At 54.7% G+C, this 27,809-nt stretch overlaps 2 protein-coding genes across 3 annotated transcripts; both read right to left on the minus strand.

Annotated features, from left to right (window-relative positions):
* Positions 1 to 7,836: 7,836 nt before the first annotated feature.
* On the minus strand, positions 7,837 to 14,687 carry LOC107500456 (kallikrein-5). 2 transcript variants are annotated; one of them, XM_016125718.2, is made up of 6 exons: positions 14,507 to 14,687; positions 14,134 to 14,211; positions 12,424 to 12,691; positions 11,691 to 11,947; positions 11,426 to 11,559; positions 7,837 to 8,218 (listed from the first exon to the last, which is right to left on the minus strand). In XM_016125718.2, the coding sequence occupies exons 1-6, from the start codon at positions 14,652 to 14,654 to the stop codon at positions 8,063 to 8,065; spliced, it is 1,041 nt and encodes a 346-aa protein (XP_015981204.1). In that variant the 5' UTR covers positions 14,655 to 14,687; the 3' UTR covers positions 7,837 to 8,062. The 2 variants fall into 2 exon arrangements, with proteins under 2 accessions (XP_015981204.1, XP_015981203.1); XM_016125717.2 differs by having other exon boundaries at positions 14,134 to 14,217.
* A 3,395-nt stretch (positions 14,688 to 18,082) lies between these two features.
* Positions 18,083 to 24,984, minus strand: LOC107500470 (kallikrein-6). The gene is made up of 6 exons (XM_016125746.2): positions 24,906 to 24,984; positions 23,680 to 23,727; positions 23,216 to 23,402; positions 20,701 to 20,948; positions 19,513 to 19,649; positions 18,083 to 18,720 (listed from the first exon to the last, which is right to left on the minus strand). Exons 2-6 carry the CDS (start codon positions 23,723 to 23,725, stop codon positions 18,562 to 18,564), a joined length of 777 nt encoding a protein of 258 aa, XP_015981232.1. The 5' UTR covers positions 23,726 to 23,727; positions 24,906 to 24,984; the 3' UTR covers positions 18,083 to 18,561.
* Between the last annotated feature and the right edge of the window lie 2,825 nt (positions 24,985 to 27,809).

Raw genomic sequence — 27,809 nt, forward strand, 5'->3', positions numbered from 1 at the left:
CCTCCTCCCTTCCTTCTTGCCTTAGGTGACATGCAGGGTCTCGGTCCCCAGCCCCCTCCCGCAAGTCCCCTAACGACGCCCCTGCTCCTTACCCCATTGGGAGTGCACACCTGGCTCTACGACTCTGTGTGTGAATGTGAGCATGAGTATGAGTGTGAGACCTGCAGGAGCTTGAGAACGTGTGCGCATCCATGTGTGTCCGTGTGTGCGTGTCGTAAGTGCCGTGTGCCGGTGCGTGAGGGTGTGTGTGAGGAAAAATCCACCTTCAGCACCATGGTCAGGGGCCAAAGCCCAGCCTGGACAGGGACCCACCTCCAGCTAACACGGAGCTGACCACAAGCCTCCCTACCTTCTAAATTTACTAGTGGAATCAAATCTCATGAAAGCATTTCCAAGAATAAGAACCCCCAGCCTGAGTCACAGAAACACTCCGGGCAAAAGACACGTGTCCAAGAGTCACTGCCTAAGGCCCTTTTTCCCTGCCTGGGCTTGGGGCAAAGAAGGTGGACGTGGCCGGGGACTCAGTCCTGGCTCATGGCCACCAACCACCCTGTCCCTCTGCCTCTCCCCCCATCCTTTCTTCATTGGTAGCCTGCTGCTGCCAGGTTTAAATCTCTCAGTGAGAGTTCAGGAGGGCATTTTGACGAGGGTGGCAAGGGGTCCAAGGAGCTGGCCGTTCTCCTCACCATTGAGTGCAGTGACCCACCTCTTCCCATCCTCACCACCAAATCCCTGTGCGAGCCCTTCCCAGCTGAACTACCCTGCTGAGCTCTGCAAAGCAAAAGGTGCCTCCTTCCAGCAAACAGTTCTCCCCCTCCCCCTGACTTACACGTGTGGGTTGTCTTTCTCCTCTCTGGAAAAAAACAGCTACGTGGAAACAGACTTTCTCTGCTTTGTTCAATGCCAGAGTTTGAGAACGTGGCATGGCGCCTGGCTCACAGTAGGTGCTCAATAAGTATTTGTCGAACAAGAGGGCAGCTATTTGGTGGCAATCAAGACAGAGGAGGACTCAGCCACTGCAACTCAACCAGACACGCATCTGATCCCCTTCCCCCTGCCAACACTTGCATTATGAACATTTTCAAGCAGCCAAGTTAAGAGCAATGGGAGGCCAAGACCCACAGGCCTGCACTCTAGGCTCCGCTGTTAGTACTTGACTGTTCTTGCTTTATCCGTGTCTGCTGACCTTCCACCCATCTGTCTCATTCCTGAGGAATTTCCTACAAAGCCACAAATGTCGGCACACTTCATCCTAAACTCTCAGACATCTATGTCATTCACTGTCATTCCGATCTCACGTTCCATTTTAAAAGGCGAAATCCACATATGATGAAATGCATGAAGCTTAAGCTGTGGTTTTCAGTATGCTCTGGCAACTGCACACCCACGGAACCCACACCCTGGAACAGATGGTCCCCTGGTGTCAGCCCCCTGCCAGCCCCTCCCCCACCCCAGGCTTCTTTCCACTGCGGACTACTTTTGCTTGTTCTGGAATATTACACAAACAGAGTCATTAGTTAGTACCCTGTGTGAGGCCACTCCTGCCTTGAGGTCCCCTCACATAGTGACAGTTTGTCCTTTTTAATTGCTGAGGGATACCGCATTATTTAAAAAACCAGTTTGTTTATTCTTTCTTCACCCTACAAGCAAAGCTGCTGTGAAGTTTTGTGCAGAGTTTTCTGGAAGGGTGTGTGCTGTCACTGCTCTGGGGGGTGTGTGTGGGGGGTGGTTGCCGGGCACAGAACACATCCTGGTCTGTATCTTAAGAAACTGCCAGCCTTTTCCCAAAGCGGTTCTACCACACTGCGCTCCCGCCATCGACGTGCTGCCTCTGGTTGTCCCGCGTCTCTGTGACCCTTTTGCAGCTTGGGGGATGGAAAGCTTTTTGAGGGACCATTCGAGACCTCACTCCCCAGAATATATCATTGGCTTGGCTCAAATAAACTCATAAAAATTAAAAAGAAAGAATAAACAAAACCCCAACAAATCCCTTTAGCCAATCTGATGGGTGCGTAGGCGTGTCTGATGGTGTTTTAAGTTGCGTTTCTCTCATGGCTAACAGCGTTGAGCATCTTCTCATGTGCTGGGTGACTCTTGCGTACCTTCTGCTGCAAGGTCGATGTAGGTTTAATTTCTCCCTCTAGTGGAGAGGAGTCTCGAGGTAGCGCAATGCGCGCACCTAACCCGCACAGACGGTGAGCCTTCTCGTAGGTTCTAGCTTCTTAGAAGTACAACCTGGGTGGCTTCAAACAACCGAAGTATTCTCTTACTGATCTGGAGGCCAGAAGTCCAAAACGAAGATGCTGGCCGGGCCATGCTTCCCCTGAGATGCTCTCCTCGCCTCTCTGCGCTTAGGGGGCTGCCAAAAACCTCAGTGTCCCTCGGTTTGCACCCGCGTCACCCCAATCTCCTCCACCCATCTTCCTATGGCCTTCACCCCCGTGTGTCAGTCTTCAGGGTGTCTTCTCTGGTCTCGTAAAGATGCCGGTCCTATTGGGTTCAGGGCCACCCAACTCCAGGGTGACCTCATCGTAACTAACTCCGTCTGCAAGGACCCCGTTTCTAAATCAGGTCACATTTGGAGGGCCTGGGGAGCAGGACCTCAACGTAGCTTTTGGGGGGACACCGTTTAACCCATAATAGTATGGACTCAGTACTGAGCCCCCTAAGTTTTGTCCAGGCTCCACCTGGGAAGCAGCGACACCTCCTTCAGCACCGGCTCGAGGGCAGGCGCTGGGCGCGAGGTGGGACCGTCATCTCGGAGTCACAGGTAAGGAGTTCGCCCCATCCACGCGCGGAGAGGTCGAGTAACTTGGCTAAAGTGAGCCTGGGAACAGGTCAGGTCAGTTCTGCCACGGGCCTCAAGGTGGCGCCGTGGAGCAGACCGAGGATCCCAACACCTGGCGTTGAGATTCGTTCGTCCTGGGGGCGCAACGCGCGCATCTGGTTAACGCGCGGCTCCGGAGTCACTCGGCCTGAGGACGCGCCAAGGGCGGGCGCTGCCCACAAATGCCCAGAGGATGCTGATGGGTATCCACAGCTGTCTTCCAACGCTAATAATCTCAGAAACACCGAGCTGTACGGCACCCCCTTCCCCGGTGCCAGGCCCTGCGCCCTTCTTGCCTTTGGGGCTCACCGCCGCCCTCTGAGGCAGCCCCGTGATCACAGGACAGCAGGCAGGGGCAGACTGGAATCCAGCCAGTCAGCTGCATGGGACAGACACTGTCCATGGGGATGCAGGCCACGGTCTGGGGGAAGGGATCGGGGGCTCTGGAAGTGGAGGGAGAGTGAAATCAAGGGTCAGCAAGGGAACTACCCCCCTCCCACCCTGAAATGCCCCCTTCAAATCCTTGCCGCAGGAAATCTCGGTGCTCCTTCCCCCATCCACCCTGTCGCCGTCTCTCTGAGTCTCTCTAAATCTTTCCCAGTCTCTCTTCCTTTAGGGCTCTCGGTCTCCCCCCACCCCCGCGCCCTCCCTCCCCCTGGGCCCCGCGTCTTCACCTCCCCCTTGGCCTGGCCCAGCGCCCTCCCTCCTGCTCGCTTGCGTTGGCTCCAGCGCGCCGTGGTTTCAGCCCCCGGCTCAGGCCTCCTACTCCTGGCTCCGCCATGTGCGGGCCACAGGAACTGAGCCAAATTTAAGCGCCCTCGCTGTCTCTCAGCCTGCCCTACTGATTGAGAGCCTCCTTGCTGAGGCTGCCGTGAGAATCCGGAGAGATGAACGCAGTGAAGAGGCTGGCACTCAGTAAACGGTAGCTGTTGTCGTCATTGTTATTCTTATTACTAATAAAAGGTAACCCACAGCCGGCCTCTCTGTAGCGCACAATTAGATGCTTATCTGGAGAGTGGAATTCACAGGGAAAATGCCCCCACCAAGAAATCGAGGCCACCACTCCCTGACCTGGGTTTCTGGCCAGGATCACCCACCTGAGGAGCAAGGACATGGGGTGGAGGACACGGCAGCCTTCTGAGCCACACCCAGTGACACCTAGTCGTGGCTCAGTGGCTCAGGAGCCAACTCTGTGCATGCCGAGGGCGTGGGGGAGGATATGAAAACAAACAAGAATCAACCACAGTCGGATTAGATGAAGTGTTGGGTTAATAAGTTGGAGATTCAAAAATGTATTGGAGGGTGGCCACGGGGAGCAGCAACACACAGCATACATACAGCTTCCCTAACCCTTCAAGGACACGGTCCTTGCAAGGTGTGGCTTGACAATTTTACAAGCTTATTTTTCACTTCTTTCTGACCTCAAGTGTGAAGGTTAAATATCACATTCATCATTATCCCCACGAGTTTGTATAGAAGTCTTCTTTCCTTTACCCTTTGCCCCCTCCCTCCCTCCCTTCCCCCTCCCTTCTCGGCCCTCTTTCCTTCTTCTCATCCTCTCTCATCTCCCAAAATGTGTAGAGTGGTCCTTACAGGCCTGCGATTTTAAAGATTTTAATTAACATAACCGGTGTTGGGTTAGGCATCTGCTGTTTTATGTCACTTTTCGACAGCACTGTGCTTTTCAGATGCGTCCGCGTTGCTAGGTGTGTGCATCTCCATGGTGACACCCACACATTTTCTCAATGATCCCCCCCCCAGGGATGGAGACTAGATGCTGCCAGGTACCAGTCACCATAAAGCACACTGCAAGGCTCATCTTCGTACGTGCTCCCTCGTGGGTGTGTAAGAATTTCTTTGGGATGTATAGCCAGCCAGGAGAGAAGTGGCCAAGTCAGAGGGCGTGTGTATATTTAATTGGATGAATTAGTGTCGGATCTTCTGAACTGGAGGTACTACACTCGCCTGAGTAGCAACTAAACATCCTAATGTCTGTACGTTCCTGACCACACTGGACACTCTCCAAGCCTCCAAGTCTCTTCAGCTTGATTGGTGCAAAGTGATGCCTCCTTGTTTCAATTTCCAGTTCTCCGATAGCTAATGAGTTTGAATATCCCTTCATGAGATCGTTAGCTTTTGCTTTCTGCTCCTGCAAATTGCCTGTTCATATTGTCTACCCATTTTCCCATAAGGGTGTCTGTGTTTTTTCTTGTCGATTCACAGGTGCTTCTTGTATCTTATGGGCTTTAGTCCCTTGTGCATTTTGGATATTACAAATAACGTCTCTCATGCCAACAAATGCCTATTTGTGGTCCATTTTACCTTCCTTTACACCCAAACTTTTAATTGTGCCATAACCAAACTAATCAATGTTTTGTCCTACAATCTATGCCTTTTGAAGTCTTAAGAAGTCATCCCCTGTCTCAGAGATTCAAAGATATTTCCCTTGATTTTCTTCCATTAACTTTATAGTTTATCTTTCACACATTGGCCTTCAATACATCTTGGGTCTACCTTCACCTGTGCCGTTAGATAGGAATCTAGATTTATTTTTCTCCAAGCAGTGGGCCACTTTCCCCACACTATTTACTAAGCATATTGTATTTCCCTCATTAATTTAGGTTGCTATTTTATAGTAATATGTGTGTATATATATATAACGTAATATATATATATATATATATATATATATATATATATATATATATATATATATAATGTTACGTTGAGCCCTCACAGGTCTCTTTCCGAGCTTTCTTCTGTGTCACTGATCCATTATCTGTTCTTGCATTGGCTCCATGCTTTTTAAAAATACGTTAATTTTGTTTTTTCAGTATGTCTTAATATCTCGCAGGGCAAGAAGCTTAATTCTTGCACCACCACAAGCCTACTCTTCTCACCACTTACATCACCGTGCAGGAAACGCACGGTCCTCTCCACCCTTGCAGGAAATTATCTACAGACATCTGTGTGTCCCTTCCTGGTTCTGGAGCTGGCCTTCATACCAGGAAAGACACACACAGGAAGAGGAAGTCAAACCCACCCAGGACAATCCGCACCGTGTCTCAGCTCAGCTTTTAGTTTCTAGAAGCTTCATCTTCCATGTTATCATTTCTGTGTCAGCATACTGAAAGCCAACGATGGTCACCCAGACACTGGAAGTATTGTTCCCTCTGTCTCAAGCCCAGATGTTGGGAGGCCACACCTGGAGCAGACGCTTCTTGCTTCTCGTGCTCCCACCTCTAATCTGTGGCTCTTGACCTCAGGTTGCAAAGTGGCTGGTCCACCTCCAAGCGCCCACACGGCTGATGAGAAGGAAGGGGCAGTTCGAACATATGCCCTCCCTATTATCCACAGATGGAAAACTTCCCAGGGAAATGCAGCCATTAGGTATCAGCTTACGTGTTACTGCCTAGGACCAGATGTAGGGCGAATATCTTTATCTGGGTCATGTGCCACCCTGAGCAAAAGTTGGGATGAGGGGGTAATGCAGTGGAGAGAATGATGACTGCACCTCACTTTTGCCCAGTATATCAGCCCACTGGCCCGCATGCCTCCCTCCAGACCTGCTCGACCATGGGCCTAAACCTGACCCATGATGCATCTGGGCTGTGGCATCAGCAAGAAGCAGCATGGGGGTGAAATCGGCAGGGACTCACGCTCGCAGCTCCTCCCACACTTGTCATCAGAACTTTAGTAAATGTTACATGAGCACACTCCCTTTAAAACAGCCAAAGGAACTGGAAACTCCAAATGCCCATTCACAGGAGAATGGGTAAATCAATTGGAGTGCTTTTACACACTAGTATACTGAGTAGCAATGAGAAGGAGACGTTAACAGCTACGGACAAAAATCTGGACGAACCACAGAAATATAATATTCAATTTGTGATAGTCCTATAAATCTATCTAGACAAATACGTTTCTGTTTATTTATATGCAGCATAACTAAACTGGTTTTGTCCACTCGGGGCTTTTTCCAAGCTGGTCTCTGTTTCCGTTTGATTTTCAGATGTCATCTATTTTTTTTTCCCTGTGATAAGCTGTCCCCACCTCAGAGCCTTCTCTCCGTCTGCAACACCAGGTCCCACTTTCCTTCCTGTGAGTCTCAGCTCAAATGTCACCTCTTCAGAAGTGTATTAGCCTATTGGATTAGTGTCTTATGGCTGCTGTCTCAAAGGGTCTCAATTTAGAGGCTTACAACCATACAGATTTATTCTCTTACTGTTCTGGAGACCAGACCTCCAGAACGGATCTCAGGAGGCTATAATCAAGCCATTGGCGGGCAGGGCTGGTTCCTTCTGGAAGCTCCAGGGGAGACTCCATTTCTGTGCTATTGATAGGCATATGGCCCCTTTCCTCATCTTCAAAACCAGAGGCTTAGCGTGGTCCAGAATTTCTCTCATTCTGAGCCCCCACCTCCCATTTATGAGCACCCATGGGATTATAATGCCCCCACCCAGATAATCCAGGGTAATCTCTTTATCTTCAGACCCTTAACTACACCTGCAAAGTTCCTTCCGCCATATAAGGCCACATATTCACAGATTCTGGGATCAGGACGAGGAGGACGTCTTTTGGGGGGCTGGTGCAGTGCCCTCCATGGCCTCCACCACCATCCCGGACAAACGGGCTCCTCCCTCAACTGTTCCTCTCGTTCCATTCGACTCACACCGCTCAAATACGTCATGCAGCGTGTCACACATCTGTCTATCTCTTTATCGCCTGCCTTCCCCGACAGCTCCACAAGGCGGGATTGTTTTTTCTTTGTTTTGCCCCTTGCAGTATTCCCAGCCCCTGACACCATTCCTGGCACAGGATAGCCAGGCTCTCGGCCAAGATTTGTGAAGATGGAGAAATGCGAAATGAAAACGAAATGGAAAGCAGCTTGAGTGGACCTGTTTCTCGCCTCCGAAACAATCTCACAGAGCAAACGTGGACCTGCCGAGCAGGGAAGGGACTTGTTCCCGGCTTCCGGGGCAAGGAGGAGACCAAACACAGAGGCCATTTCTCCTTGGGTGCTTTATTTCTGGCCAGTCTGGGAAATGTCCCCAGGATCCAAATGGAGATCTGGGGTCCGTCTACTGTCGAAGAAGGAAGGCCCCGATTCCTGGAGACTCAGGGGGCTGGAGGTGAATGTCCTCGACATGGAGATGTGCACGGAGTGTCAGGTCCCTGCAGGGCTGGGGACTTGCAGGGGGGCAGGGGACCCGCAATGCTAGGCCCCGGGGTGACTCATGAGTTGGACTGGATGGTGTCATGAATCCACTTGGTGAACCTGCAGAGGTTGGTGTAGACGCCGGGTCTGTTGGGCTTGGCACAGGGGAAGTCTCCCCAGGACACGAGGCCCTGCAGGGTGTTGTTGCAGACCACGGGTCCCCCGGAATCACCCTGGGAGGGAGAAAAGGAGGCGCAAAAAGGGGCGGAGGTGCGGGGAAGAGGAGGAGGGAGACACACAGATGAAGAAGGACCAGGGCAGCCAGAGAGAAATGCGGTGGTGGACGAATTAGAGAGGAGAGAGAGAAAGAGAGAGAGAGAGTTAACATTTGACTCTGTGTCCAAGTCTGAGACTCCATCTGACCCTTGCTACCCAACCCCAGCCTCCTTTCTGTGTTTCTCATTGCTTCTCTCTCTCTATTTCTCTCTCACTCTTTCCTTCAACCTTTGAACACCATAATCCTGCTGGACACTCCTTCCTTCCCCTTCCTCGTTTTCCACCCATCTTCGACATCCATCCTTCTTGTACTTAGGTCTCACTTTTGCCGAGAGGCAGTTCTCAGCCCCTGGGAGACAGTTCCTCAATCTGGGCACCCGCGAGGTTAGGGCTGGGTGACCCTTTGCTATGAGGAGCTGTCCCGTGCATTGGAAGATGTTCAGCAGCAGCTTTGGCCTCTACCCGCCCTCCTTTCTCTCCACATACCCGCCCCCCAGCCCCGCACCGTCTGACCATCAAAAATATCTCTAGGCATTGCCATTCCTCCCTCTGGGGGTGCAGAATGACCCCCGGGTAAGAACCGTGATGTGAAGGGGGCTACCTGGCCAGCCTGACAAGCTCAGCAGCTGAAAGTAAGCACGCGGCTGTTCCGATCATAAAATTATTCCTAACCGAGCAGTCCGCTGCAGGAAGTCATGTCCTAAGTTCTGTACGGCACATGAAGCTTTACCTGGAGGGGGCCCTGCCCACGGCTTTCGTGTGCCTAGGACAACACACCTACAATGTCAGGATGCTCTCTCCTCCAGTTCTCTGGAGATAAAGCCCCTGATGCCAGGAGGAGGTGATCCCAACAGTCCTTGTCCTCACCTTTTACCTGCATAGCAGGTAAACTATTTAAGTGAGTGAGCTGTAACGCACCGTGGGAAGGGAACGTGGACCTCTCCATTTGATTCTGGACCCAGCCCCAGGGATTTCTGCACTCAGCTGCATCTCCTGCCTCTTTCACCTACCCCCAGTGGATGTCACACAACCCTCTTACTTCTTCTCCTTTATGGGCATGAAATAAACGGCCACAGTGCCATTCCTCGGGAGGTTTTCTCAATCTGTTGAGGTTTTGCTTGCCTGTCTGGTCCTCAGCCTTGGCTCAAATAGACTCTTCAAATCTCACCTGAGGTTTGGAGCCTCTTTTGTGGTTAGAACTACTAACCTGGACCTAATTCAGATGCTCGACCCTTAACTCTGCATAGCTCCCTCCATGGTAATACTCACCACTCTTCCGTGTTATTTCTTATTTATGTTTATGCACAATATGAATGAGGACACAGAGTCCCGATAGCAACTGTAAGAAAACCTAAGACCAGGCTTCTTTCCCCATTCGCAATCACCATTTCAAAGCAAAAGAGATTGGCCGCCCAGACCTCTAAATTTCAACTTTCTTGCAGCTTAATTTTTCTCATGATTTTTTTTTTGGTTTAATATCCCTAGAGAGGTTGTTTTTTTTTTTTTTTTTTTTTTTCGAGAGGCAGTTAGTTAACTGCTTTGAGCCTTGGCTCCTTGTCTGTAAAAATGGAGCTAATAATAACAACACTTAAATGAGTTAATCAGCTCATGTATGCGAGCTACTTAAAATGTTGTCCTACAATTAGCTGCTATCATTATTATACTATTAATATTCATATTGTTATTATTTCTTGCTTTTAGTGGCCACACCCCAACCCCATGCTAGTGTGAAGAAGCAACTTGGAGTCTGCAAAAAATAAAAAAATAAAAAATAATAAAAACAACGACGGCAAAAATACAGGGGACTAAGCTTGGCTGTAGAAAGGCTAAACGGTTTAGAATGGTGGCATTCAAATTAGATGTTTTTCTTCTGATAACCCCCCCCATCCAGATGTATGTGACTCCACTGTTAAGTGGGGACGGAGTAGAAATTGGGTGACCCAGGAAGCTGTTGCAATGGTCAGGTTTGTGAAATTTGGAGGTGGGTAGGGGGGAGCTTTTCACAGCCATCAGGAAGGGGCTGGAGTGTTTGCTGTCTGAGCCCACAGCTCACTAAATGCCGGAATCACCGACCCACACCCTCTGCCAGCAGAAGGCTCCTTCATCCGCATCCCCCTAGCGCCCTTGGGGTTTAACGTCAGTTTCTGTCATCCTCCGTCCACGTGGCTTCCGTGAGAATGCAGAGCAGCTCTGTGTTCTTTCTGCCGGCTTCTTTCTGCTTTTTCAATCAGCCGCACTCCTCCCTTTGCTTTTCCTGCCCTTCATCCTTCGCGGTTGGGTCTCCGCCTAAACACTGTGACTGCTTTCCCAAACGCCACACGCAGTATCGCCTCCCATCGCTTGCTATCCAAAAACCACGTTTTATTTTATGCAAAACCCTCACGACTCTCCGAAATGACCCTATTTACGCAGTTCCTTTTTACCTCTTTGCTTCCCCAGCCCTCCCAACGACGTTGCAATCGGTCCTTTATATTAAATACTCTCTCTTGCTCTCTTTTTAAACACCTAGTATGGATATCTCTTTTCCTTCCTCCAGTCATTGTACTAACATTTGTCAAAAAATTTCACGCTGTAGATTTTGCAAGGACGTGACACGTAACTGCCACCTGCTAGAGACTGGCCTGAACGGACAAAACCGTGATGCCTATTATGCGAAGGGAATCCCCTTCGATTTGATTTCTTTATGTACAACCTGCTCAACCATGCGAAGCCGACTTGGCCACTGGCTCCAGATTTGTGCTCAGAGTGTAGCCGCTGGCCACGTGGGTCTACTGAGCACCTGCAACACGGAGAGCCCGAATTAAGATACATCGTCCATGTAAAATAATCACTGGCTTTCAAAACCGTACTATTGAAGAAAAAGAAAAAAGAAGAACCTAAAACATCTCATTCGTAATTGTTTTATGTTAATTACATCTTCAGGTGATGACACTCGAGATATATTGGGTTAAATAAAATATATGATGAAAGTTGTTGACTTCATTGCTCCCTTTTTTTTTTTTTTTACCTTGTTACAATGTCGCCACTGGAAAGTTTAAAATTACATGGACGCCTCATGCGCTATTTGTGTTGTATGGAACATGGGTCCGAGCTGAGTGGATCCGCGCCAGGTTCTCGGCGCTGAGCGTGTGTCCCCAGGCGGTTGGCGCCGCCTCGGTTCTTACCTGGCAGGAATCTCTGCCCGCTTGGTCACCGGCACAGAACATAGTGGCATCAATCTGTCCGGGGTAGGCCTCCTTGCACTTGTCGGTGCTCAGCACAGTGATATTCAGGCACTGGAGCTCCCTGGGGAAGTTCTCTGTCAAACAGAGGTGCACGGTGAGAGGCAGAGAAAGACAGGGAGGGGCGGGGTACTCAGAGGGAGAGGGAGAGAGAGAGCCGGGGAGAAGGGGGACGTGGGCGGGCATCGAGAGGGACCTGGACGCTCACCCTGGGGACTGCTGGTGGTTCCCCAGCCTGACACCAGGCAGCTGGTCCCCGCGGGTGGACACTGAGAGGAGATGTTGATGGGCTTCACGTCCTGCGTCTCGCGGATCCTTCTGTTCAGTTTGATGAGCATGAGGTCGTTGGCGTGGCGGGGGTGCGAGTAGCCGGGGTGCGGGATAGTTTTGATGCCCTGAAACAGCTGCTGCCCGGATTTGTAGACGGGAGACTGGGAGTGGTGGCCGAGGCGGACTCTGACGATTCTGAGGGAGATGGTGCAGGTTACCACCAGCCCTGGTCTCTGTCTCTGTGTCGGATGCCAACCGCAGCCTAGGAGGTGTCTCAACCCAGACGCCATCCCCACACTGTCTTCATCTCCAGCCCCGTGCTGATCCGCACCCCAAACCGTGGCTCCCCAACCCCGACCTGAACCCTCTCCGCACACAGTCAGCACTACCTGCCTTCCTCAACCCGGACCCAGCCTTCCCCAGCCCCATCCCCTCGCCCGCCTGTCCCCACAAGTTAAGCCCATCGCCTGCCCTCTGTCCTCTCCAGTCTGCTTCATCCTGCCCCTTCATCCTCACCCTTTTGGTCAGACTGTCGCCTCCGTGTCCCCTAGCCCATCCCGAATGGAGCACCCCCAGCCCCCGGCCCTGTCCGGATGGAGCACCCCTGACCCCTGGCCCCGCCCCGCCCGGCCGAGCGCCCCTGCCCTGCCCCGCCCCTGGGCCCCGCTCACCGCTTGCGGCAGTGCGCAGCTGTGAGCAGCCACCGCGGGGCTACCAGCACTGCGCCACAGTAGAGCTGGTTGTGCTGAAGCATCAGCGCGGCCTGCCACGGCTGCGCGTGCGGCGGGCAGTCAGACCCGTTGATGATGCGGCTGCCACTGCCGTCGTTCTCCCGGGTGTCCTCTGCAGCCCCCGTCCCGAGGGCCTGGGTGCTCGCCGAGGAGCTGCTGGGGGCCGCGGGGCTGTTGCAGGAAGCAACGTCGTTTGCAAGTGCAGGCTCTAGGTGCAGAAAAGGGGCGGGAAGGGGCTTTGGGGCGGTGCCTAGACTCGCCTGGACACAAGGGGACGTGGGGTTTCCCAAGGGTGCTGAGGTCGACAGGGCGGGGCCAGGAATCTAGGGGCGGGGCAAAGACCCTGAAGGCGGAGCTTGGAGAGCTGGCTTAGGGGCACGTGGCTCAGAACCCACAACAGAGTCCCTGCTCTGGCGGCGGCCCTGGGCTCTGACTGGACTTCAGGCAGCGATCAGAGCTCAGCGAGCCGGCACCAGAGGGCTGGGGCCCCTCTGAGGCAGAGCTGGGGCTTGAGGCCAGACCAGGCCTGAGGGGCGGGACCTAGATTTGAGAAGCGTGGCTAGGCCTCAGAGAATAGGAGCAGGGCCGGAGCCCCCAAACCCCCTGAGTCAGCCTGGACGTAGGAAGAGTTTGGCATTGACCTTGACGGGGGGGGGGGCAAGGCCGGGGGTTACGTGGGTGGCTCTTCCTATAAGGAGCCCTGAATTTGGGAGAGGAGGCGGGGACTGGCCTCCAGGAGTTGAGCTCAGGGCTAGAGGGGGAGATCACTGATACTGGACCAGAGGGGAGTGGGGGGGGGAGGGGGCCCGACCCGAGGTCTTCTTGTAGATGTAGTCTGGCCTTAGGGGTGCTTAAGAAAAAAGGGATGGAGTCTTGACTCATGGGCGGGGCAAGAGTTGCGGAAGCAGAACCGGGAAGGGGGAGAGCAGAGCCGGCCCACGCGCGCCTCCTGAATCCTGCAGACGCCGGCACCCGTCACGTGTTCAATCATTCACGCCCTCGCTGATAACCCGAAGCATTCGGCACACGCACCAGCAAACACGCACACGACTGGCACAGACAAGCATCTGCAGATGCATGCGCGTTGGCTCCACATGCTCGGCCCTGTCCCGCGGCGCACACACTTCCCAGGCACGCGCAGCGGGGCGGCCTCGCCTGATCTCGCCCAGCCGCACAGCACCTGGGGGGTGTGTCCGCCCACCTGTGCGCATGCATGCAGAGACCCGCACCTGCGCTTCCGCACAGAGGCACGTTGGCATGGCGACGAGACTAAGCTCAGGAGAAGCAGCGTGGCACAGTGCAGGTTGCGTGGACCACCCACCTTCCGCTTGCTCGACCCGTCGCTACATTGTTACACGTTCTAGCTACATTGTTACATGTACGAGCTACATTGTTACACGTTTGAGCCAACATCGCGTTGGAGCAGCAACATGCTGTCACCCACAAATGCAGCCGCGCAGAACCTCACACCTGCCACCATCACATAGTCGCCAGCACAGGTACAGGCGCACATTCATGCCACCCCCCTGGGACAAGCACTCCACACAGCCACCCACTGCGCCACGCACTGGGACAGTCACTCCAGTGCCACACAGCCACTCACAGCGCCACGCACAGCTCGCTGCCATGCCTTCACAGGGCTCTAGTTACCTGTCACCCCTAGAATCAGGGCTGTGATCAGGGCCCCCAGTGTCCACATCCAAGGGGTTCCTGCTGTAGCCATGGCCACTGCACCTGGTGGGGAGGAAGGGCGGAGGGTGGAGACGCCACAGTGATTCTGGTAATGCCTACCCGACTTCCCCCCCTCCCCGGATTCCCACTGCAGACAGAACCAGGAAGATGTCCCCACCACTAATATCCAGTTGTACCCAGGGACTGTCAGGTTCAGGGGGCTGGACGTCCAGGGCCCTCCAGCCTGAGCAAGGTGAGGAGGGAGGACGAGAGAGGGACACACCGCAGCATGGGAGACCAGAGCCAGACGTGGAGGCAGCTCTCCCGCCCTGTCCCCTTCCCCTGGCCTCACCTGCTCTCATCCCCCACGTAGGGGGTGGGGAGCCTGCTCCCAGCTCAGCCACAGACTTCTCAGGCTGCTGCCACCGCCTCTTCCTCTTCGGCTCCGGCTCCGGGCACCCGGCCTGGGTTATAACCACCCACTGCTCCCTGGGGCGCATTCCCAGCTAGTGAGGTACCTGCCAGGCCTCAGCTATCGCTCCTCCTGCCTCCCCCCACACCCGCCCCCACAGCACCCCCCACCCAGTGCCGAAGGCCAGAGGCTACTCCCTGCCTCCCTGGCCCGGGGAGGGGAGGGGGGAGGGGTCTCTGCTCTGGGGGCGCTTCTCTGCGGAGGGCTTGCCTTTCCTGCCATGTCCTCACTCTCCCCTCCTCTTTCATCTCCCTCCTTAGCATCTTCCCATCTTCCTCTCTGGTTTTTCAGACTCTTCTACCCTGCCGCCTCTGTTTTTCGCTTTTGTCTGAATCTTTCCAAGTCCCTTTCAATATAAGCCTCCCACTGGGTATCTGTTTCAGGCTCTCTCTCTCTCTCTCTCTCTCTCTCTCCCTCTCTCGGCATCTGTATCTCTGCATCTTTCTGTTCCTCTGTCTTCCCAACCCCTGCAGTTTGGGCCGAGAAGACACAGGCCACTTTGCCAAGGGACCCCTCAACCCTAGGCCAGGAGCCACAGAGCAGAGAGGGGTCCCTAATCCAGCCTGGGGGCCGCTGCAGTTGTCAGGGCTGGCAGGTGTCAGGCAGGCGGGGGAGAGAGAACTGGGCAGGGCCACCTGGGGATGAAGAAAGAGGCCAGAGGCTCGGATAGGGGGCGGGTAGCTCCCTGCCCTTTGGAAAATGGAACACTGGGTGGGGAACTCAAAGGTGGCTTCTCCCTCCTTGGTCCTGGGACATCTGGGGTTGCCTCTCCTGACGTCTTCTCCATCCCGGCTCCTTTTTCCACCTGCAGCCATTTCTAAATGTGACTCCAAGTCTCTGTCCTTGCTAGGACATGAGAGGCAAACACTCACTTCACAGCTGTTTGCTGAGCACCTACTGTGCACTAGACTCAGATCTACCCGTGAGCAAAACAGGCAAAGACACCTGGGATGCTGCCCATGTGGAAGTCACCTTCCTTGAAGGCAAACCCTGAGCTGTCTCACTCACTTCTGTCACCCAGCACCTGATCAACAGAGGTTTTAAGGGTCCTTGAGGCTGGTTTCGATGTATACCAGGAAAAAAAAAACTTAAAGAATAAAATTTTGAGGTTCATTTTGACCATTGCGATGAACATTTCATGCATGAAAGTGACAGACCCAGCAACGTAGTGCTTTCGGAGTCTTTCAGGTTCGGGTTACAAATCTTGTCGTTGTAGGTATGTCTTAACTGTCACAGTGACGGGTTCTTTATAATAATGGTTGGCGTAAGTTAAAACTGAGTTAATTATCTTCAGACATCTTAAACTACATTTGTGAAATCGATGCTTTCGATCTCTTCGGGAAGTCCTTCCGTTTCTGGGCAGACCTCCCAGCGTTTAAACACCCTCGGTTGTCTCTGCATATTATGCCGATGTTATAATATTGTGTATTTCTTCAGTGTTGCATCTCTTCAAGTTTCCCAGCGCTGGAAATGAACTTGGTGTTGACTCCAACTTAAAAAATCACAGATCCATGACACGTTTCAAGCAGAAGGGACGAGGCCGTCCCTACGATAGGTAAAATTCTCCAAGCGTGCAAAGATTCTGCTTCGAAATATATCTGCGTTAAGGATTGGGCCTTTAACTATCTCTACACCCAATTTGAAATGTATCAGAACTCATAGAAGACCTTCGTACGGCAGAGTGGAGAATTCACAGGCTGGCTTGGCCACCTGCTCTCTGTGAGGCTTTGGGCAAACCATATGTCCTGTCTGTGCCTCAGTCTCTCTATCTGTAATTCAGAAACAGTGAGGGTTCCTGGGTCACAGGCTTGCCATGAAGATTCGATGAGTTAGTACACACAGCCCCGAGAACAGAGCCTGGCATGAGTGAAGTGTTTATTATTGTCCTCATCCATTAAGGAAGACGATTGCCTCTGAATGAGCCAAAGTCGGTTTTGGCCTGGACGGACGTTCATTGGGTGGGTTCCTCCCCGGGGCATTGCACGGCCTTATTTATTATCCACAACTTCCAGAGGCGGTCCATCAAGGCGGGCCCAGTGCATTCATATGATTTAATATTTCCACACACTCCTCATAGGAGTCTACCACTTCCTCCCATCACACTCCCTTGGGAAAATGTCACGTTTCCTTGGTCCTCGAGCTGTGTAGGTGTGCTTTTCCTCCAGCTCTGAAGGTCTCTGGAACTGAGGGGCTCCATTCATTTCAAATACTCCCTCAGTCTTGGGACTGCCTCGCTCTTCTATCGTAAAGTGTCACGTGCTTAGTATCTCCCGTGCTGCAGTCTCTCTGTTCGCGACTTCTAATTTCATTCTGGTCTGCCCCTGGGGCAAAATGAGATCGCAATAAATATTTTCAAAACACATGGATGATCGTCTCTGGTCCTCCCTCATTTCCTAAATGTTTCTCTGCTCCTGACCCCAGCCCCCACATTGGGGCCTTCATTCCTTCTCTCTGGGGACCCACTGGCTGCCCCGCTCCCCTGCTATCTTAGATACTGTTTTGTCTTTCTCAGAAATAGTGCAGTGAGGATTGTAAGAGGAGAAGGCTTCTCTGAGGACAGGGCCAGGCCTGGGGCTTAGGGTAGAGGAGTGTACATCAGTTTGGCATCACGCGTGGTGCGTGTTGGTGGGAGAACCCCGGCACGCTTGCAGAAGCCTGGGTCCTCACTTGACTCTGCCTGTCCACTCCCCTCATTTCTTTGGGGACTCCAGTCTCTCCTCCTTCCTGCCCATTCGCCCCACCTCCGAGGGACCCCAGGGAGATCTTTCTCCTTACTCCCCAGATGTGGACCTGTCTTTCCTTTCCTTGGGGCCCTCAGGATCAAGGTCAAGTTCCTCTGCCTGGCATTCAACGCCCAGCACCGTTTTCCAGTGACCTACATGTCCAGCCATATCACCTGCTTGTCCACCTCAAACCCCAGCCCCCACTGCCCTGAGTGATTCGCCATTTCAGGGCACCCTGGGTGTTCCCATGCGCCCCCATCTTCTCTGTGGGTGTTTCCAGGCGGTGAGCCCATATTCAGCCTCCATTTTCCAGTCCTCCCAGGCCCAGCACAGCCCTCACTTCTCCCTACACCAGCACCCCAACCTCCTCCGACCTCCAGTCTCTCCCCTCAGGTTCCAGGGCCACCCCTTGCTTAGAGCCCTTCCATGGCTCCCCATTGCCCTCAGAAGGAAGTTGTGGCCTCTCAGCCTGGGGTCTGAGATCGACCAGGTCCTGCTTGTCCTCTCCCATCACTCTGCCCACATGCGCTAGCCCCCAACCCACTCGACTCCAGGTTGTCGCTACCACGGGGGGGATTTAGGGGAGAGAGCTCTCCATGAGGGCTAGCACAAGGTGGATGAAGCAAGGGTGTTTTCCAGGGGGGATGTTAAGGGGCACTAAGCATATCTGGTTTTTGGAGAGATAGAAGTGGAAGAAAAGCAAAAAGCACCACCAACAATGGAATTCCTGCTTTATTGGGCACGCGAGTGCACAGGGCTCTATTGCATGTGTTCTGCAAGTTCAAAACCTTGAGCACACCCAGCAACAGCCACTGCCTTGTGAGGAACACACCATTCTGGTCCTTATCTTGCAGGTAGAAGTCTACGCAGTAGAGGGAGGCATTTCCCAGAGTCGGGGTATGGGTAGCACGTGGCAGAGCTGGGATCCCAAGTCAGGTTTTTCCAGACTCGTGACGGCTCTTCTGTTGGAACACATCAAGCCCGTGGAATAATCGGAGATGGAAGCTTCCTGTATTTTCTTAGTGGTGGGGTGAGGCCTTGGGCCATGTCCCCGCTCACTCCCAGTGATGCAAGGATGGAATCAGGAGAATTTGTGCCGTCAGGTCACTGTCTTTATTAAGCATTTAGGGTCATATCTGGGCAGGTGGGGGGGGGTGCGGTCTTGGTCAGAGATATTCCAGAGCCAGCAGTGGGGACCAAGGACGTCGCATGTCAGAGTTGATCAGCTTGAATGGTTCTTTGGATCCACTGGCCATATCTGCAGACGTCGGTATAGACTCCTGGCTTCTCTTTGGACCCGCAGGGGATGTTACCCCATGATACAAGGCCTCGGAGCCGGTCTCCACACACCAGTGGACCCCCAGAATCACCCTGTGGGAAAGAGGGGGATGGTCACGTACAGAAATGCAGGGAGGGAAAGACAGAGAGACAGAAAGTGATACAGACATGTAGAGAGGGAAAGAGAGACACTCAGAGAGGGAGAGAAATACTCGGGGGGGGGGGGAGGGGAGAGAGAGAGACTGAGGGAGACTCAGAAAAATGAAGAAAGAGAGAGAACACCAAGATCCAGAGAGGCATAGAAAGAAAAAAAAAAAAGTCAAGAACAGAACTGGGGGGGGGGAGAAGGAGGGAAGGAGGGAGGAGGTGAGGGAGGGAGAAAGGGAAAGAAGGAAAGAGAGAGAGAGCAAGGGAAGGGGGAGGGTGGGAGGGAGGGTGAGGAGAGAGAGGGATCTTCATGTCCTTCCTTTTCATACAGCTCACAGTGTGTCACTTTCTCTTAGTCTCTTGTCCACTCCACTTTGGGAGTGAGGGTGGAGCCCTCTGTCCCCCCAGCTAGAGCCTCCTCCTCTACAGCGTGGCTGTGTCCAAACAGGACTCACGCGGGCTCCGTCTGAGGAAGAACGGCCCCCTCACGCCATCCGCCACCTTCCCTTGTCTCTCTGGTTCTCGCTTCTCCTCTGTCCCTGGCTGTGTTTCCTGTCTCTGCTGGCTGTGCCTCTATCTCTGCCTGTCCCTAACTGTGTCTTTGTGTAGAACTGAGCCTCTTCCCCTTTTCGTGCCTTGGATTCTCTCCCATAAAGCTCTGGTCTGGTCTGTGTGTTTCTGAGTTTCCTTGTCTCCGCCCCCTGCTATGTGCCAAGTGGGTTCCCTCATGGGCCTCACCTGGCAGGAGTCCTTCCCATATTTCTCATCCCCAGCGCACACCATGTTTTGGGTGATCTGGCCAGGGTAGGCCTGCTCGCACTTCTCACGAGGCACCAGGTGGATGTATGCACACTGGATGGTGTCAGGAAAAAGTCCTGAAGAGAAGGGGGAAGGGGGCCAGGCTCATGTCACACGTCACACCCCACCCTTCCTGCCTCCTCCCACCAACCCCCCAGCCCCGAGGAGCCCTCCCTCCCCTCCCTCCCCTACTGGTCCTTATTCCCCTCTAGTTCCTTTCTTCTCATTGGCCACTGTTCTCAAAATGCGCCTGCCCTGGCCCTGCTCCTGGGCAGTCCCTTTCTGTAGCCTTCCTCCCTTGCCGCCCCTTCTCCAGGAGTCCTCAGCTCCCGGCTCCCAGCTCCCGATGGGTTTGGCTTTTTCCTAGGGCCTGCCTCCTTCGGCAGTTCCAGCTGCCCTCACACTTCCTTCCTCTGTCAGCGACCTCATCTTTTATACCGCTTCATCCTTGACGGGACCATTCTCGCCCATCCATTCAGCCTGACTGGCCATCACTTGAGCATCAGTCCCTTCCCGACTGGTCCCATCTCCCCGCATCGGGCCTTCCTTCCTGTCAGCCCTTCATCCCGTGGTCCACCTTCATTTTTTGGCCTTGAACCTTTAGGCTCGCGGGCAGTGCTTCTCGCTGCTCTGTTGGACTGGTTTCTTCCTCTGCTCTTTCCTCTACTGACCGCTCTTGACTGTCCCATGTTCTACAGGGGTCCCGCCCACTGGCTCTCTGTACCCATTCCCTCTCTCAATTCACACCCTCCTGCTTGAGCCATCTGTCATCTTTCATTCGTCCCTCCTCCATTTATTTCCCCTCAGTCCTCGGAGCACTCTGATTGGCCCTTTCTGACAACTGGTGTCCTCCCTGATTAATGTGTGCCCCCTGACCCTCTATCTTCTGGCCCATCTTCCCATACCGTTTACTTATCTATCTACTTTCTCCGTTTGTTGTTCACTCTTTGGCCCAGCTCCTGTGTTTGCCTTTCCTTCACCCTGGTCTTTCGCCCACTGACACACTGCCCCACTGGCCCACCATCAGACCACGGTCCCCTTTGACCCTTGACCCCTCGGTCCACCTTCCCCGTGACCCATCACTCGGTGGCCTGCTCGCGCCCTGCCATCGTCCATCGTCCCACTGACCATCCTGGGTCTTGCCCCAGCCTAGGATCTGGCAGGTGGTGTGGTTCGCCGAGCAGTCTGTCTGCAGCGTCAGGGGCTGGATGTACTCAGAGAGCCGGGCCGGGCGCCTCAGGCGCAGCAGCATGATGTCCTGGTCGTGCGTGGCCGCGTTGTAGCTGGGGTGTGGCACGGCCCGGGCCACAGAACTCTCTTCCTGGAAGCTCTCTCTCTCATGAATGTTGTGCTTCCCCAGGTAGACCTGGAGATTCCTGGGGAGGGAGAGACTTCAGGTGAGACTCCAGATGGGGCTGTGGCGGGAGGTGGGTCCTCTGTGAACCATCCGCCCTGTTTCCCTCCATCCTCCTGGAATAACCCGGGAGACTGTCCCTGAGCACGCCCCACATCTAGGCCACCCGGGAATCCCTTTGTCTCTCCAAAGCATGTCCAGAGTCTGACCATGTCTCGCTCCTCCCCACCCCACTGCTTCTGTCTCAGTCCGAGCCCCATCGTCTCCTACCTGGACCACGGCACCAGCCACCTTGCTGGACCCCATGTGTCTGCTTTTGGCCCCCTATGGTTTATCCTCCACAGAGCAGCCAGAGGTATTTTAACAACACAGGTCAGTCTCTGTTCATCGTCTGCTCAGAAGCCTCCCGTGACTCCTGTCTCACTCAGCGTAAAGGCCAGAGTGTTCGCTGTGGCCTACCGGGTCCTGCCCGTCACCCCTCGGGGTCTCCTTTTCTCCCCCACTTTCCTGCTCCCCTCACACTGGCTTCCCTGCCTTTCCTTGCATGCGACAGCCACACTCCTGCCCCAGGACCTTTGCACTGGCTGCTTCCTCTGCCAGTAGCGCTTTCCCCCAGACACCTGCATGGCTCCCTCCCTCGCCCCCTTCAGACGCTCCCTTCTCCGCGAGGCCTTTGTTGGCAACCCCGTGAAAACACAAAAATCCTACCCAGTGGACAATTCCCAAATCCCCCTCCTGCTTTCTTTCCAACCGGCATTATTTTATACCTGATGACACTTTGTATGTTCTCACCTCCCTGCCTCCCTCTTGCATTTCCTCTGCCCTGAATGCTCTTCCTCCACCTTCCCCTGTTCCCCCCCCTTGTTTTTCCGCGTCTCAGCTTGAATTTCACCTCATCAGGAAGCCCTTCCCAACACCCTCCTGCACGTCTAGTGGGCTCCTTCACTCTTATTTTCTGGGGAGCCATCCCTGTTCTTCCCCTTTGTGGGACTTAGGGTCATTTATAACTGTAGGGGTTTTCAAGAGTTCATTTGTTAAGCAGCTGTGTTTCTGGCCCTGTATTCCCAAGGCAGGGACTCTGTGTAGCTCTCCCGTGCCCACCGCTCCACTCAAATCTGGCCCTTAGTGGGTGCTCTTGATTGGTGGGCACCCAGTGAATGAATGAGGATGGTGGGTGTGATGCCAGGTCCCCCTGAGCATTGGGGAGGGGGCCACCGGGGGGTCCTCCTGAGACAACACCCCTTCCCCACAACAGTGAGACATAGCACCTGAGTCATCACTTGCTATTCTCCGAGCCTGTTTCCTCGTCTGCAAATCGGGGCCAATTCCTACTGTGGAAATGCCAGGAATGGTGTGTCAAGGGCTCTGCTCAGCCCCAGGCCCACACTCAGCACCAAACACCTATTGTTGGTCTAACTGGGGGTTATCGGTCCCTTGGGCATTGGTCCCAGGCTCTCTCTACCTACATCCCATGGCTTTAAATGCTATCTGCTTGCAGACGACGCTTTCACGGTTCACCTTGGGCTCTGACCTCTCCCCTAAGCACTAGAGCCTGACCTGGCACCCTACCTGGACATCTCCCAAGCATCTCAAATTCTTCCTCCACTAAAGCAAAATGTCCGATGCTCCCCTGTCCATATCCAAAGTGCTTCTTCTTCCCTCTCCCCAGATAGAGAAAGACAGATGGACACCCAACTGTTCCAGGTGAGTATTCGGGAGGCCAGCCCTGCTCATCTCTTTCCCTCCCACCCTGCATCTCCAGGCCCCAAGGCCGTCAGCTTCCGTCCACCCCCACTGCAGGCATCCTAGCTCAGGCCGGCATCTGATGGTGCCGGACAGGGCGACGGCCTCCGCGTGGACGAGTGCCCTGTCCGCTCTGCACGCGGCAGCCAGCGTGCTCTGGGAAGCCCACGTCAGACCTCGCCACTGCCCAGCCTGAGGCTCCCTGGTGGCTTCCCGCTGCCCGCATGTTCCTCTCGCCCCTCGGGGCCCTGCAGGATCTGACTCCCCAGTGAGGTCAGTTCACAACAGCAGCAGCTTCATTCGTTCTCCACCACCGCCCCGCCCCCCCCCCCCGCCCCGCTGGATCCCCAGGGCCCCAAACAGGCCTGGCACATATTTAGTGCTCAATTAAATATTGGGCCAGATGAGCCTTGTTATCAGATGTCCTCACGCTGGGACGGGTGGTGGGGAGGGCGGCGGGCAGGCATGTCATTTCACGCCTGGAGCCTGCGACACGCTAGTGGCGTCCAGTGGCCAACACTCCCCGTCCACAGCACGGACACTCACGGTTTTTTGCAGTGGGCCGCGGTGAGGACCCAGAGCGGGTGGACGAGGACCCCTCCGCAGAGCAGGTGGCCGGAGGTGTACAGCGCGGCTTGGTAGGGGTGGGACATCTGGTCGCATGGGCCACCGTGCAGCACCTTCTCCTGCTCCGCCCGGACGGCGAAGGGCAGCATCTCCGTGGGCGGGAGCTCTGCGGACGGCAGGTGCAATCCCCAGGTCCAACCCCCAGGTCAGCCAATCTCCTTTATTATGGAGATTACCTCCGCCCCTCACCCAGGCTCAGCCTGCCCCGCCCCGGGTCAGTCCCATCCGGGTCTCTTCCCCACCTGCACACGCCCCTCCCGCCCCCTCCCCCAGTTCCTCACCTAGCCCCTCACCCCACCTCCACGCCCCGTGTGCACCCCCATTCCATTTCCTTCTGTCGCCCGTCAGCAACCCCCACCCTGTCCCCAACCCCCCCTCCCCACCTGCTGCCATCAGCACCAGGGCTGCCATCAGCGTCTTCAGGGCCATTCCTGGAAGGAGAAGCCAACTCTCCATCATCCCCTCCCGGGGCCCCCTCCTCGGGCCCCCTCCCCATCAGACCCCCTCCCTGGCCCATCCTCTGCCTCTGTCCTTCATCCAGCCTCCTGATTCCTTGTCTTCTACACCCCTGTCTTCCATCTAAGGTTCTCGGGAAGGCAGGTGCCAGTGAGGACCCAGACCGCATCTGCTGGTCCCAGGTGCCGCTCACAGTGTGATTCTTATTAAGCCTTTCTGCACCTCTTGGCTCTGCTTTTGCCTGCTGAGTAGCAGGGAGGGTTGGCCAGGGAGGCCCCTGACGACCTTGTTTCCAAGTGCGTTTTCCTCGCACCACACCGTGGCTCTGGGCTCACCCATTGCTCACCTTTACACCTGTAGTCTCTGGGCTGCCCTGTGGTCTTACCTGCAGGGGGCCACTGCTGACTGGTTCAAGGGTTCTTGGGTTGGGGCAGGGACAGCATGTATCACAGGCCAATGGATGGGAAGGCAGAGAGAGAGTCAAAAACACAGGGAGCTGAGGGGGAGAAGAAACTCAGAAAGCAGAGAGGGCTCCTGAGAATGACAGAGAGAGAGAGACAGACAGACAGAGAGAGAGACAGAGAGACAGAGACAGACAGACAGAGAGAGACAGAGACAGAGACAGAGACCGACAGAGACAGAAACGGAGACAGAGAGAGGGAGGGAGAGAGAGGCTTCGAGACTGCCCTACCGGACCGGTACTCTGGCCTCCTGGCCTCCTGGCCTCTGGAAGAGGTAGGTCCTGTCCTCGGATGCTCCCAGTGCTTCCTTTTAACCCCTGTCTCCCCAGGCCCCTGAGGTAGGAGGCCGCCCCACCCTTTCCTCCTCACTTGCCTCCCACACACATTCCTCCCACCCTCGCAGCTCTGTTCCCGATGACCCCTGATCCTCGCTTCCAGGGAGGGGAGCACTGGTCCCTGAGTGCACTAGGGGCCTGGACACCTGGGTCTGGGGGAGGGATGACAGGAGCTTGTGCCCCCCAACCCCAGTCCATAGACTTCTAGTTTCTTGAGCAAGAAAGTATCCGAGGACACAAATGTGGGCCTCCCACGTAGCCAAAGAGTAGCCATGGCCTCTAGGGACCCACTCTGCAGGCCCTGGGGTCCGGGAGCCAGGCCACATGGGTTCAGTGGGGTTGCGGCGATCCACGCACCTGCCCGTAGTCCCTCTGTGGGTGCTGACGACCTCCTTGTCCCCACAAGAGAGTGAGCCAGCTAGCGAGAAAGCATGTGTCACCGGGCTGGCAGCCGACCCTGCCTCAGGCTGGGGCGCAGGCCCAGGCACTATGGGGAAAGGGCCTGGGACAATCAGGCTTTGTCCGCCCCCAGTGCCCAGTGCCACGCTCCTGGCAGCTCCGTTTCTCAACCTCTCTTCCAGGCAGGCCAATGGCAGGCGGCTGCCTCAATAGCTCCCCTTTGTTCCTATGTGACAGTCCCTTCGCTGTCTTCCAATGGCCCGCCCACCTCTGCCTGGCTCTTAGGGTCCTCGAGCACCCTGTCCCCCCTCCTCCAGGTCTGCCCACCTCGGAGGTCTGTCCGTCCCTTTCTTTTTCTGAAAGAGAGAGAGAATGTGTGTGTGCATGTGTGTGTGTGTGTGTGTGTGTGTACACACGGCGGGAGTTGGGTTCCCGGGGAGCTAGAAAGGATGACATGGGAGGCGGTAAGGAAACTAGTAGGATACGGGAGGGTTTGGGGACTCTACGACATTCAGCAGGAAGGACATGGAAGGAAGCAGGAATGGCGCAAAATCTGAGAGTCACGTGGGGGTGTGTGGCGGGGCTGCAGGAAGCCATGGAGAGATCTAGGAGGATCTGAGGAGGCGGTGAGGAGGCCCAGCGTGTGGGGCGGAGGGCGGTGCGGGTGAGGGCGGGGGTGGCTGAGCGGTGGAACACGAGGGTGGGTGTGGCAGCCACAGTGCCCTGTGGGCTGCTGGGCGTGAGGAGGAAACCAGGTGGGGGGTGGGTGGGGTGGGGGAGAGGGGGGTGGGTAGGGGGGATGGGGGGGCGGCTTCCAGGAAATGGTTGAGCAACAAGGCAACCAGTCTCAATGATGGCCACCCTGGCACTGGCTCAGCATGACTTTTCTCGTATTGAAGCTATTTGTCACCACCTTGGCTTGGCCCCCACCTGTCCTGGATTGGGGTGAAGACCAATCTGGCATTCGCTGTCCCCACCACCTCTCACAGACCGTTGCCCACCCTAGCCCTGCCCCTAGAGCCTCCGCTGTCTGCATGGTCCCTCCTGTTCATGTCCCTGTCCCTGACCTCAGCTCAATGCTGCCCCCCCCCCACCTGGACCATCATGCAGGCTCTTCCGCCTCCTCTGTATCCTTCCTTGGACCCCAGAGGGGTCCTCGGGCATCTAGGGCTGACCCTGTCCCTGTTCTGTTCACGGCCCCCTGGGTCCCCCATCACCCTCGGGACAAAGTCCTACCCGCTTGGCCCAGTGTGTGGAGACCTTCAGCAGACGGAGCAAGATTGGCCAGTGGAAATACCAGGGACACGTGCACTTTACAGTTTTCCAGTAGTCACAGGTAAACACACAAACGAAAAAGGGAAGAGAAACAGCAGGAGAAGGTCATCACATTTCACTTAGCACGTGCAAAACACCACCGCTCCAACGTGAAACTGAATTTAGACCAACCAGAGGAGACAGTGTGCCTTTGTTTATTTGTTTGTTTGTTTTTTGCACAATTTGCGTTTAGAATCTGGTGTGTCTTCTCCATGTGGATGGCTCATCTCAAGTGGGACTTGCGGGCGGTCAGGAGCCACCGTGGCCAGCAGACACTGTGCCACCCGGTGCGGCTCTGCCTACTTCTCTCGCCCTGCTCCAGCCGTGGAGATGATTTTGAGGTTCCCTGAATCGTGCAGTGCCCTCTGACCTCTAGGCCTTCACCCATGCTACTACCTATTCCCAGAATGTTCTCACCTTCTCCCAACTCGTCCTTCGAGTCTTTGCGTAGAAGCCTTCCCAGAATGCCACCTGATTTCCGCCCGCTGCGGTCGGGTTAGTCACCCACCTCGGTTCCCATGGCTGGTGCCTCCTTCAAGTCAGCTTGCACCACGACCCCCTGAGTCACGTCTGTGTCTGGGGGACTCCTTCAGGGTAGGCACTGGGGCTGACTCACCCCCGTGCCCCAGGCACCCGAGTGCACGGGACCTGGCCCAGGGGAAGCCTTATGAAATGTTGACCAGATGACTAAATGACTTTATCGCTTCCACTCCCATCTCACAGATAAGAAAACCAAGGCTCAGCGAGAGGAGGAAGTTAATTGCTCAGTGTCAAAAATCTAGGAAGCGGTGGAGCCCAAGTGGAAACTCAGCTTCCAAAGAGGCAGCAGGCACACCCCGTCTGTCCCCACGGAGTCCCCCATACAGCAGTATGGATGGGTTGGGTTTGGGAGGAATTTTTGAGAGCCTTGTGAAAAAGGAGGGAGGTGGCAGGCAGTGGGGAAGGGGAGGACCTTCTAAGAGAGAAGGTGAAGGCCCCAACTCCAGGCACTCCCCAGAACCCACCCTGGCTCTATGAGCTGCACAGGCTTCCTTACATACATATGGGATGTTTTTCCCCCAAGTGGTGCACTCTGCCAAGTCTTCCATAAAGGAAACGTTCGTTGAGGAAACTTGACAAGAACGTAATCAGGACAAAGTGACAGAAGTCACAGAGTGACAATCAAAAGAAAACAACAAGCGTCAAAGGCTTATTCTGTGTTGGAAAATATTCTAGCGCTTTCTGGGTGTTAAATTGATTTATCCTCCTAACAGCCCTGGGGGTCAGGTGCCACTTCTGTCACTGCAGAGATGAAGCAGCCGGGGCAGGGTGGCAATGTGCTCAAAGCAAGTCACTTATAGGCGCCAGCCTGGGACAGGAATCCGCGAGGCCCCATTTCTACAATGACCACCTTTAACTATCATGCCGTCCCGTCCACCCTAAGACAAATGAAGTCAATTTTTAAACAATTTGACAAGAACGCTATCTCAGGTCATAGCAAAGCAACCCAACCCCAGACTTGGGGAGGAGGGGTGCAGGGCTAGGCGTCTCCAGTCCTCATAAAGAGCA

This window comes from Rousettus aegyptiacus, unplaced genomic scaffold, assembly GCF_014176215.1.
Source record: "Rousettus aegyptiacus isolate mRouAeg1 unplaced genomic scaffold, mRouAeg1.p scaffold_m13_p_14, whole genome shotgun sequence".
NCBI lineage: Eukaryota > Metazoa > Chordata > Mammalia > Chiroptera > Pteropodidae > Rousettus > Rousettus aegyptiacus.

Excerpts from the sequence above, each read along its gene's own strand:
- LOC107500456 (XM_016125717.2), bottom strand. The coding sequence starts at position 14,654 with ATGCGCCCCAGGGAGCAGTGGGTGGTTATAACCCAGGCCGGGTGCCCG. Across the intron at positions 14,218-14,506 it reads TACGTGGGGGATGAGAGCAG|GTGCAGTGGCCATGGCTACA; the intron begins GTGAGGCCAGGG and ends CCTCCCCACCAG. Across the intron at positions 11,948-12,423 it reads GCTGCGCACTGCCGCAAGCG|AATCGTCAGAGTCCGCCTCG; the intron begins GTGAGCGGGGCC and ends CATCTCCCTCAG.
- LOC107500470 (XM_016125746.2), bottom strand. The coding sequence starts at position 23,725 with ATGGCCCTGAAGACGCTGATGGCAGCCCTGGTGCTGATGGCAGCAG. Across the intron at positions 23,403-23,679 it reads CCTGGTGCTGATGGCAGCAG|AGCTCCCGCCCACGGAGATG; the intron begins GTGGGGAGGGGG and ends TGCCGTCCGCAG. Across the intron at positions 18,721-19,512 it reads ATGGGAAGGACTCCTGCCAG|GGTGATTCTGGGGGTCCACT; the intron begins GTGAGGCCCATG and ends TCTTTCCCACAG.